The sequence below is a fragment of the Anopheles coluzzii genome, chromosome 3 (assembly GCF_943734685.1).
Source record: "Anopheles coluzzii chromosome 3, AcolN3, whole genome shotgun sequence".
In the NCBI taxonomy this organism is placed as follows: domain Eukaryota; kingdom Metazoa; phylum Arthropoda; class Insecta; order Diptera; family Culicidae; genus Anopheles; species Anopheles coluzzii.
Genome location: NC_064671.1, coordinates 7,036,940 through 7,049,418, shown reverse-complemented (window position 1 = coordinate 7,049,418; position 12,479 = coordinate 7,036,940). Strand labels below are relative to the sequence as shown.

Genomic DNA, 12,479 nt, shown 5'->3' with positions numbered 1-12,479 from the left:
CCCGGCTCTAGCTAGGGTGGAATGCAACGCCAGACGCTGGGCGGCATTGACGGCAAGACGCGACACCCAACGGCAGCACTAACGGCAGCAGTAAAGGAACAGCAGGAGAAGCACCGAAAAGACCCACACAGCCACACACACACACACACACACACACACACACACACACACACACACACACACACACGTGTAGGCACCGACCATGCCCTTGGTGGATGGGAACAACAAAAAATAACACTGCAGCATCGAACCCCGGACCGAACTGGGCAACAGGAAACTGGACAGATAAAGAAGATTTAAGGTTTCTTAAGTCACTGCAAGAAAGGGAGAGGTCCATGGCGATTGCACCGCCGAGGGAAAGAGAGAGTGATAGAAAAGCAACAAAAAAAAACCCAAGCACTTTTATCTGTATCACGTTCGCATACACAGGCAAGAAAGTGTGCTTGTGTGTGTGCTTCTATTTATTTTCCTTCCAAAGAGTTGTCCGTTTTCTTTTCCCATTTTTCGTTCCCGTTTGTGTGTCCAGCTTTTTTGTAAGTGTGTACCTTCGTCTTCTTGGTTGGCTTACTTTTCCCATTTTGCGGAGGGCGACTTGGCGTAATGGCCGGCAAGAAGATTTGTGTGCACTGTTGGGTTTGGAGGAGCTTTTTTTCCGTTGCAGTCTGCTGTGCTTTTTTCCACTCCCCCACAGTACGTGCATCGATTGCCCTTTGTTGCATTGGCAATTGTCCATCGATGTCTTTTGGTGGATGTGGACGGTTGGCTGGCGAATGTTTGCAAATCGATGTTCGTTTGACCCGCTTGTCAGCTTATTCAATCGGTGGTAGTATTTTGCGATATTTATGGTCAGCTGGGTTGGAGTTTGCGATTGGTTTTGAAAAGGAATTTGGGGAAATAAATTAAAACTACTTGTAAAAGAACTTCTAGCGCGAGGTTAAGCTTTAACTTATGTAGTGATCAGTGGAACAGTTGGGAATAAATAAAGCTTAAATAGAACATTAATGATACTTAATTGGAAACATGGTAAAAGAGGTAAATAAACGAGGCAAGGCTCTTTTGAAATGAATGATGTTATGGTCGCAAAGCAGTTGAATTAATGAATTATCAATTCTTAGATAAATAACTTTAAAGGATATTTTACCCAATCATGTATCCGCTGCTTCAATATTTCAGTGCATGTAATGCCTTTTTGACTGTAAGACCAACTCCAACACGGCCAGTCCTTTAAATCCCCTACAATAGAAGGCAACAATGACCAGGCAAACGGTTCCGGTGCAAAACGATGGCTTTTTTAGAACTTCCGCATTTTGTTCCTACCCAGCTTTCTTTTTGTTACCATCATACAAACACACACAGCACGCATCATCATACAGACGAAAAGAAAAAGAGTCATTTCCTTTCCTTTCCGGTGCTGCTGCCACCGGAGTTTTCTTTTTCCCTCCTATTTCCTGCCTGACGGCCTAGTCGTTCAGTGGGTTGTGCGTTCGATCACTTCCCAGGAGCTATCGGCTCCCGTTCAATTTGTTTCACTTTGCGCTCGTTATCGTCGCATCGTCCCCGATTCTAGCAGGTTCCTTTTTTTCTCCCCGAGCAAAAGGTCTAGGCTAGACGAAGTGCCTTTTTCTGCCCTCTCTATTATGGTGCGCTTTGACTTTCTGGTTCTGGTGCCATTCGAATAATGGAGGATAGATTAGAAGAAACAAAATCTCGCCCTCTTGCCTTTGCCAGCAGCGCTTTCTTGCTGTGATCCGACATGGGCGAACAAAAACGATGGATGAAAAGGACAAAAAAGTCTGGAAAGAAATTGATGAAGATGATCGAAGAAAGTGTCAAGAAAGCAGTACAGAAGCATTGCAAGAGAAGTCTTACATCATTTAGGACACAACACTGTTGTGTAGTTTTTATACCTCAATAGCAACAAAACAAAGCACTGAAATCGCCCCAAAAAGAGAGTATCTTTTCTATTGAACAACAAATAAGAATTGGATCGACTTTATGGTGCCCCACAAAGCATTACCATCCACCCAAAGTTCTCTAATAATTTTTCCACAAGTCATCTCTAATAATTTGAAAGCATCTTCAAAAAAAAAAAAAAGCCACAACACCAAAACAATGTTTTCCTGCAAATATGACTGAGCAAAATTGTAGTTTTAATAATCCCCTCCAGTGCTTTATGGACCCCTGATAATCCATCGTGCGACGCGGGAACGCAATGCTAGAGGTGAAGATAAAACGATAAAAACTTACACTCATTGCCCTCATCATAGCGCACCAAATAATGGCATGTGTGTGTGTGTGTGTGCACCATTGGTTCTATTCTCCATTTGTTTGACGATGGAAAAAGTTGTCTGCATTTGCGCCTTTCCCCGTAATTCACACCCAGGACGCCCAGCGCGTCCCAGAACAGCGCTCGGCAGGAGTGCTACCAGTTCGGTATAAAAAAAGGAGGAAGGGATGGAAACCTGTCCGTGCGTTTCTCACTTTACCGGCTTTTAGTGCTACCTGCGGAAATGTCCATTAGCTGGTCCTTTTCAAACAACGGAATAATCATGCCCCCGTTGTGTGATCCCTTACTGTGGCAGAAAGGGATTCTGTAAGGGAATGTTTAAGGAGAGCATTAGATGGATAGAGATAGAGAGAGAGAGAGAGAGAGAGAGAGAGAGAGAGAAAGTAAGAAAAGAACACATCTAAAAGGAAGAAAGAAACAATCTTTTAAAAAGGATGACCGTACGGGAAGACACAACTACCAAAGTTCCAAAGGTCCGCTGACCAAAGGCAAGAAGCACTTTCTTTTTCTCCGCGGGGGTGCATCTTGGGCAACCCCGAAACAAAAAAAAAGGAACAAAACGTGTCGGGCAAGCTCGTTTTATCGGTCCGAAAATTGCTAGACAAGATGAAAGCTTGAAGGATCCTGACCACGTTCGGTTACATCATATGAAGCAGTGACTGCAAGGCTGCAAGAAAGCGGAATGAAGCGGCAGTCATCATTTTGCTCATGACGGCTGCTGGGCTCTTGTTTGCGTTTTATTGCGCTACTGCGCTGGCATCGGCAGTCAACGCCACGATCAGGCTTCTGTGTTGAATTCAGAAGCGGCAAACAGACCAAGCACCGACCATATGTGCGCACCGAGAACAAGGGAGCCGATGGACAGGGTAACAACGTACGACAAGAGCCCAGCGAGTCATAAGACGTCCACCACACACCCATGCAAAGAGTGACCGATCGCATCGAGCCAGTCGTCCAGACTTCGCAGTCAGCAGGAAATCTAGTTTACAGCTGCTGCCAATTTATTGACCATTGCAAGAAGGCAGATATATTGCAATGCGTGGGTCATTGTGTCTTGGGGATGTTGAAATAGCTTTACAGTGTATTAAACATATGTTCGGGAGTTTCTTATTGACCCAGAATAGTCATTCCTCAATATGTGAGTGTTACTCGTCTTCAGCTGTGATCAAGAATTAGAAGGTCCTGCAGTTATGGCTATTTTCAATGTTTTTTAAACTTAATATATCAATCTTAGTGAAGGAAACAATCAAGACAATCTCCTCTCTGATCCAGAGCTTTTCAGAGCACTTACCTTATCGTGCAGCACATCGCAAAACGATCCCATTCGTCGGTCCGTTGCGCAGTCACCATCAGAAGTCGTGTTTACGTGTCAATCATAGTTGAGGCGTAATGGCGTGCTACTACCAGCGCTACCGGATGCAGCGTGTAAATAATACACCCAGCTCGCTCTAAATGCTCATCGGCGGATTGTATTACACACCGAGACAAAGAAACAGCACAACCACATGCGTACAAAAGACTGACTGTTCCATTTCCGGTGCAACTGGATAGGCACCGCAGGCCGGCAGATGAAATCTAAAGTGTCCATTTCGAGCACCGTAACGGGGAATGGACAGGTTGTTGCTTGGTTGCTACCGTTTGAATGATCTCATGCAGACCGACACACGTACACGCGGACGCTATCTGGCGTCTATTAAACGTGAACTCAGAGACAGAAATTGATCTCCAATCGGGTCCGCCGGTTGCGTAGGTTGCAGTGAATAGGTTCGATGACCAACGAGCGTGCGCGCGCGCGCCCGATCAGATTCCGGCACAGATCCGACCGACGGGCAGTTAAGAACGACGGACAGCTCCGTGTGGCGACATTTGCATAATCTTTACTTTATCGCCATAGCCGTAGGAGAGAGTCTTGCAGATCTAATAATTCTGGAGCGGTGGTATGTGCGGACGCATTCCGCTGCGCTGCGGTAACCCGCCTCAAAGCACTTACTTTATTGCTCCAATAACCTGTTCGACCCGGGACGGCCAGCGGCGGCCAGGCCAAAGCTCAATCGGTGTGCAGTTAGATTGAGGTTTAGTATTCAACCCAACCCATCCAACCGTCGCTCCCCCTTCGCTCAGAGTTTGCTTAAGCTTAAGCCGTACAAGAATGTTGGTGTTCTTTTTGCTCCAATAGCAGCGCTTCAATAGTTAAACACGGTCGGACAGGAACGATAAGATGGGAAGTAAATCTGGATCGGTAGCGTGCTTCGCGCGACAGGTAAGGGGGAAAACAAGGTACAGAAAAAAAGGCAACACAAGTGGTTCTTGGGTAAGAGATAGCTCGAGAAATTAAATATATTCATGCTGGAGGGATTAATTTCTCTGCTACTGTCGAACGAGAACAGAGCGAAAGGGGGCTGGGGGGAGTGTAGGAGATAACGAGATGGAACGGGTTACGAGCGTACCAACCTGTGCAGGTCCGATTCGATTACATTCAGGTCGAATTTCTGTCTCCTTTCGAGACGGGAAAGTTTCTCTGTGCGATAAGGTTTCAGGATCCAAGGGTGCTGTTTTTCTTTCTCTCTCTCCCAAGACGTTTCACTTACGCACGACGCTATCTCGCTTTCACCTGAGAGGATTGAATCACCAAAAGGGATGGTTCAATCGACTCCTGGCAATCGGGAAAGGAGTGGGAGATCGATTCGCGTGGGTCCGGCGTGTATTCGGGAGTGAGACGATTAAAGCAAGTTGATTTTTTAAGCGGATTACATCTTTATTCTTCCCGCCCAAGCGCTTGCCCGTGTCTTTCTCTGTGTGAGATGGAGTTTCTACCTTTTTTGTTGTAGCTGTTGCGATTTTTGCAATCACCAGGGTCGCTTTTGGCAGCCAGGCAAAAGCGGGAAAGATACAGATTTCCTGCCGGTTCGCTTGGTCCATTTCGCCCGCAGCACGTTGACGGAATGCAAGCGGGCAGCAAGCAGGCGGGCATGACGACGCGCTGAAGCTGGGAAATGATTTATGTACACCCTGGGAGGGGTGATGCATCCGGACGTGAGTGTATGCGAACGGCAAGCGAACGAATTCGTCAGTGTGTGTGTGCGGGTGGGTGGTTGAGTGTTTTTTTAAGACGGAAAAGGGCAACTGACCTCTCAGCGTGTGGGCGAACGAGGTGAAGGTTAAGGAATTGCATCTCAAGGATGCTGCCCGGCGTGACGGGGTGGACGGTGTGTTATTCTTTCCTTCTTTCTTTATTTTTGGTAAAGATTATCCCTTCGAAGAAACAGAGTAGCGAGCGAATGAGGGTCGATTGATTTGTTGCAGTTGCATCCGATTGCGTCCGGGGTGAACGTTTGGCAAACACATGTTTGATGATTTCGGTCGTATTGGACATAGCGATGTTCAGTATTGAAAGAGGTTCGGTTGTGTTGGATGCGTTAAAGTTGTGTCTTTGTTTTAGAAAATGATCCCAACATTCTCTCAAAGCGAATTGCATGTCAAATCGAAATTTCAAAGAATCAAAATAATGTGGAAAATCAAATTAAAGTGACCAACAAACGCCTCTCAGCAAATCAATTTTTTTGAATAATATTCGCGAACATTGCATTGTTAATCTATATTATTTGAAAACTTTGTTTTATCTGTAGAAATAAAAATTATTATTAGAGTATGGGTTGCATAGTGCCCCGTGCTGCCTACAACCCAACGCAATGCATTCCGTCGACACACAATTGCATACTCACAGGCGTTTTCGATGCGAACCGCTGTATCCCATTGACGAGCTGCAAATTCAATCGTTATTCAGGGTTGATGCAGGGTTGAATTTTAATGCTAAATGTGTTTAGAAAATGTTTTAAAAATCGTTCTAGTGATAATCATATAATTAAATCAAACAATCACATTACAACAAGGTTTGTTTCGTTCCGAATAAGATTTTCAGTTTTATTCGCTTGATAATGTATGCTGCCACATTGTAAGTTTTACAGTGTTCTTTTGTTGTTTTTTCCTCCTTTTCTTTGTTCTTATAACCATTTATTTCTCACACCAAACTAACTGACCGCTCGAAAAATGGGGTTTTGGTTCACTGTTTTTCGCTACAATCGTATTCGTTTCACGTTCATGAAATGCTACGGGTTGACTTTTGACTACATCTTTCACGATTTTAACATTTGATGATGGGCATTTGGTCTACAGTTTGTATGAGTTTCTGCATGTTTTTGTGTCTGTTCATTCTATTTCCACTTTCATCTGTAGCTTCTAGTTAGTTCAAGTGTAGCATGTAGCACTTTTGAGTGTGGTTGGGCTGTTGTATGTTGGGTTGAATGTGTAATGTCGGCATGGTGTTTTGTAGGTGTGTGTGTATATCGGTATATAGTATATAATTTGTATCATACTTTTCCGCTGCAAAATGGTTTTCGAAACGCTGCTATATACGCTTTGGCGCGATCGTTCAATCGCTCTACATCATACTCTTCAACAAAGTTTCGTCCCGTGGCAAGGGCTAGACGCAGTTTAATTTTCATTCCTATTTGTTCCACTAAACACTTATATTGAATCCAAAGCTAATGCTCAGCGCACTGGCCATGCAAATGGGGTTTCTTTGTTTTTTTTTTTATTTAACGTGATTCCAGTTTAAATTGATACTCTCCCTCTGTCTTTCTTGCTTTTCTTCACTGATCTGCAACGCTCGTCGCTGGTTTGCTGCTGGTAGCTAGATGAGTTTTGTTTTTGGCAGTGCTTCGAGCATAATTCGAACCCCGTCTGTTTTTCTTTCACGTTCATCCCATCTGCAGCGTCACTTAAGTCTACCAACCATTCCGGCAATCAAACAATCTCTCTCTGGAGCGGAGCTTTGCTCAAATTTGTCTTACGTGGTTCACAACATTACCATTTACTGTGGTAAGTAAATTTGGTTTTCCAACCCGTCTGCGATTCAAACGGTGCTCTGGAACGCAAGATAAAATTCAAATAAAACTTTGAATTACTTTTCCCCATTTCATTACGGTACGCCGTCACAGTGTCACTGGTTGGAACGTGCGAAAGTTATCGTATTCTATTAAATCGTAGCTTAACAATTAAAAAAGAAAAAAAAAACATTCCTAATTGAAAAAAGAAAACCTGACATGCACGTCTCGCGTCCAATATCGGCATAAATTTGGTTGATCTTGAGCTAGTCTACAGTGTTTTGCTTGTTGTATCTTCTATGTAACATTTTGTTCCTTTCTTCCTCACCTTAGCTTCTTTTATCCTGCTTATAGTCTTAATCGTTTATAAAAACGTTTGTTTTTCTTTTTAAATATCTCTTTTGTTTTGTTTAATAATCTTCCTGCCAGCAGCACAGCAAGTGTGCTGGTAGATGGTGCGTTGCTTCTTCACGTAGTATGTTGCATTTTGTTTGCTGAACAAACCTATCATGTGTCACGAGGTGTCTGTGCGCAATTTTTTGCGATTACGAACGATGGTGTTTTGCATAATGGCGAAGAGCATTGTTTGCTTTGAGCAACGAAACCTTGGGTTGGGGGGGATGGATGCTCAGGGAGTGATGGTATGCGAAATGTAGGTGTGTGTGTTTTGTGTGTTCCTGTTAGTGTGTTCTACGACCAGGTGGATAAATCGGAGAAGTGTTGGGTTGAGAAGAATTTATTTCGTGTTAACAAGGTGTTAAACGAGAAATGATATGCTGTGTGCATACTTTAAGGCGCATAATTATTTTTGGGCCAATTTAGGTTGGATTATTGTCACCATCAATTAAAATAGTGAAGGATGATTTAAGAGGAATTGTATGAAGATCGGTTCTCTCAAATATTACTAAAAAAGAGATAACTGTCTTTACTTTTCATGCTGCCCTTTCTATTGTAATACGCTCACAAAAATCATTCCATTCTTCGCCCGTGTCGCATTTGACCAAAGCACTTGTTGAGATTCATTTGTTCTGTGTTTCCGTTTTTGTGAGTGTTCCTTCTAGATGCTGGTTCCTTCGTAGCGGTTTTTGGTTTTATTTGTCGTACAAGTTTTGTTGTAGCTTTTGTGTGTGTTTGTATGGTCGCGTTTTTTTTTTTGCATGGTAGCCTTGTGACTGCGATAACACACCACATGGAATGGATCGTGTCGAGGGAAGGTACAATAAAAAAAGCTCCAGCATCCCACGCAAAGGAGAAGCAAACAAAGCAGATAAAAGAAGTTGTAAATGACACTTTTGCTTACTTTTGACAAGATGATATCAAACAACATGCAGTAAGGCAATAATGATAATGCTCAACAAGAGATCGAGGAAAGGGAGCAGAGAGTGTGGGCCCGTGTTTGCTCGCAGAGAAGAGAAGTGTTCCCAAAATCGGTCGATAATTCGTTCACCGTCGTCCCTTATACCCGTATTGATATCAGTTCTGGGTCATTATAATTAGCTCAAGAGTGAGTGAGAGGTTAAGAAAAACGTGAGCAGCTGATAAAGCGTTGTTGTTTGAAAAGGAACGGAAACAATATGAAGGGCATCGTTTTGTGGAGCGAGTTGTAGAAAACAAGGCTACTGTAAACCTGATACCAAGTGATCCCGATCACCATCGCTACCCAGCACAACTTTAATGCAGCAACCGACGCGGTCTGTATTTGTTTCGTTTGTTTGGCACTGGAAGTTTGACTTTATTTAAGTGTTTCATTTACTACCTCACCGTCTGCACGCGCCTTCTTTCGTTAGTTACATATTTTATCGCTTATTGTTTATTAGTTTCATTGTTTTAATAATTTCCGATTTTATCTACCATTTATCTAACCAACCATATCCTACCAACCGGCCTGTAACTAAACAGCGACACAGCTGCAGTGCATTTCTCATAAAGTAATATTCTCTCAAAACAATAACAAAAACTCAAGTACCAACTCGTCTCGAATCGAACAGAGAACCACAAAATAGCTCCTCTTGGATTTGTTTCTGTTTTCCTAACACGCACCTCTCACTATCTGCTAATAGGTTACTCGATGGTTAAAGGTTTATGGTATTCTACTGCCGACAAATATACTGATATGGTTTTACTCTACCGATCATGTACTTCTACTGCTGCTTCTAGCGCAAATGCCGCCTTCCACATCTGAATGTGCGCATGTTTAGGTGTGTGTTTGTGTATGTGTTTGAATTGTTCAAAAACAAACTCCCCGCATTGGAGTTTTTCATTTCATCAAATTGAGTGGGTCATAGCGCCACGGAACATGCCGTTCCGGGTTCGTTTCCGCCGTCCGGTTGGATAAACTTTTAAAGCTCTAACATTAATCTCATCCTTTAAATGTACGTTGCTCTGCCCGCTGCGCTTGTGCGGCTTACAACTTTTTTTTCTAGTGTCTACACAGCTTGCAACTACCAGCGCTTGCCTGTTGGGGCTGCTCTAGGGCGTATTTCTTGCGTGGCGTATCGTTTCTGTGCTGTTTCGGTACAACAATCCGCTCGGCTCGGGACATAAACATACTGGCAAAGCCTTTCTATCCTATCTACTGCCAAGGAGGAGAGGGTTTTGCAGGGAATGTACAGATTACGGGATACAGACAGGCAAAGAGGGAACATCTAGCAAGTTTTCGTTTTTTTTTTCTCCCGCATAGAGCTCTCTCTCTCCCTAAAAGGCTTTACAATGACAGTGCTGAGGACCGTTTTATTCAGCCAAAGTTTTTGAGAGAAACTTTCTTTTTATTCCAAACGTCATCCATTTCTTTCTTCTGAAGATGTTTTCAGATGATTCCCAAGTAAGCGTTCTCATAAAACTACCCCTTTATAGTGCAACAAGAGCGATCCTGGTGAGTATGCTTCGTTGTTATCCATAAATCCGTTTACCAATAAACAATGCGTTTCCATTTCGCCCTGATCAATACTTTAAGTTCATACAAGTTCTACCCACAAACACTGAACCTTTTTCTGCTCAAGAATCCTTATCAAAGTGTAGAAGTGTGCTTTACCATCCGCGTAAGATGCGGAGTTTAAATCCATTATACTATAAAGTCGCATCCCCTTGGCATCGTAGCGATGCTGGCGATAACGTGCTCTTGTTTCCAAACAAAACAAATAGCTTCAAGCGCAACTTTGTTACGCCAATTGCATACTTTAAGGCGCATATTCATTCTGCAAGGCTGGCTGGGTGTGTAAAGTATGCAATCCGCGTAACAAAATCGGCCTCTTCGCTTACCGTGTCTGCTAGAACCACCCTTAAAGCTATCATTTACGATCGTTCGCTAAGTGGATTTAATTTTGCTACTATAACTATAACACACATTCCTGCTATCGATTTACCCATCAATGAGACGCGTCTCATTGCGTTACGGTGTGCTTGTCTTTATGTGTGTGTATGTGTGTGCATTCGCTATTAAATCTATTAAATGCTCTCTATTAATGCTATCATCTAAGGAGAAGAATGTTTTCCCTCGATTCGGGCGGGAAAAACAACGCTACGTCAGCTCTGGGGGCGCCCCGTTCAGTTCGTTTCTGTTGGTCTCGTTTCGCATCTATTGCTATCTCCATGTGTGTGTGTGTGTTTGTGTGTGTGTGAGAGAAAGAGTTGGCTTGTTTACGGGTGCTGTGTGTATTTAAATCGCTTTCATATCCCGGAAGTTTTTGGGGCGGTGGCCTTGCGTGCGAGGCCCCAACAGTCCTTATCGGTGGTGACAAACTCTCGCTTCAGTACCTTCTACCAGACACACCTGCTACATAAAGTTGTTCAGGCGGAACCATCCTCCTTCCGTTGGGTTGGGATGCTTTGGAATGGGGAAAGATTTTCATCAATTTTTCCGGTCCCCTTCGCCCACACCCCCCTAGACACGGCCTCTAGAGTCTACCGCTCTTTCGAGTCAAAACGATGAAAAGGAGGATGAAGTTTATGCCACGTTTGGGGACGTTTTGTAAGAGAAACTTTTCCCCCGCAGCACCGAGCCCGTGTGCCGTGGTTGGCGAGTGGGTAGAAAAATATTTTCCCACACCATCACACCATTGCAAACGCTACGCATCGTTCTCGTATGACGCTTAACACTTCCAGCGCCTCCAAGTGATGGTCGAGGAGAATGATATAAGAAAAATATGGAAATGAAAATGCTGTGAAAACCCTGCGGTGCAAGTGTTTACGGCAAGCGGTAGCATAAATTGTATACGTTACGTCAATAACAAAAGGTCAGGCCTCGGCTCCCCTACCCACTACACTTTTGGAGTGGCAAGAAAAACAACCCCGACCCCGAAAAACGCTACCAAAGCTGCAAGACACAAAGCTGCCATCCTGCTCCGTGTAGGTGTGTGTGTGTGTTTGTTCGCACGCGGGGGGCGATGTAGCTCGTGCTGGACGAGTGAAAATCACGACACCAAAATGGCATCAAGCAGCAAGCGAATGGGACGGGTTTGATATTACACCATCGGAAAAACCTACCTTGCGAGCGTGTGAGTGTGAGTCTCGTATTACGCTGGCCTCCATAGTTTACGGCACGGTTGATTTGTTTGGCCTGCTGCTAGCAGGCACGATCGTAATTGAAGCGTGACTGTGGGCTATTTGTGTGTGTATGTGTCGGTGTGTGTATGCTTCCAGCTTACATGCACAAATTGTCAGCACTGATTCTCGTTGTCGCTGCGCTCGTCGCTTGTCTGCTTTCACTCCATTCAATCACCGGTGCTGGCGGCGCCTGAAAGGTAGGCACACCGCAATCACGGGCCTTTACGATGGACGCTGGCGCTGCTGCTGCCGTTGCTGCTGCAAGAGCACCGTGCACTGGGCAGTTCGAGTCCGAGGTTGTGTTGTTTTATGCCCTCCCCATTCGCATATTCCGAAACCATAATGTGAAGCTGGGTGAGCGCGCGCGCGGGCACTGTAGTGGTGTTTTGCTTGCTTGTGCTTTGTTTATGCTGCCTCCGCTGGACCGTTGGCTGACGGGGATGGATGGTGATGCTGGTGGCGGTGGAAAGGATTGCTCCCGACCGGAGATTGGCGAAACGTAAGGCCAAACGGTGTGTACTATACGAGCTGCTCGTAGCGTTTCAGGTTATTTCAGCCGGCCCTCATCCACCGGTCTATCGAGTATTCCAGGGCGGCCACCCAGCTGCACCCAGTGTTCGTTCGATTAGCGCCGCAAGGGAGGGATTGAGAAGAATGGAAGACGAGGGGGAGACGTATTACGACGTCCATTGCGAATGGCCGACGTACCACCATCATTCCGGGCGAATGGATAATGGAAAAATATCGTGACATGGACATGGAAAGCG

The 12,479-nt window shown here is 44.6% G+C and overlaps 1 protein-coding gene across 7 annotated transcripts in view; it reads right to left on the bottom strand.

Moving 5' to 3' along the window:
- Positions 1-8,328: 8,328 nt before the first annotated feature.
- The window catches only part of LOC120957042 (uncharacterized), a 117,924-nt gene continuing 113,773 nt past the window's right edge, over positions 8,329-12,479 (bottom strand). For all 7 annotated transcript variants that reach the window (XM_049609120.1, XM_049609119.1, XM_049609121.1 and 4 more), the window contains one exon: positions 8,329-12,316. In XM_049609120.1, coding sequence (XP_049465077.1) covers positions 12,265-12,316 — 52 coding nt within the window. In that variant the 3' untranslated portion in view covers positions 8,329-12,264. The remainder of the gene's footprint in view (positions 12,317-12,479) is intronic.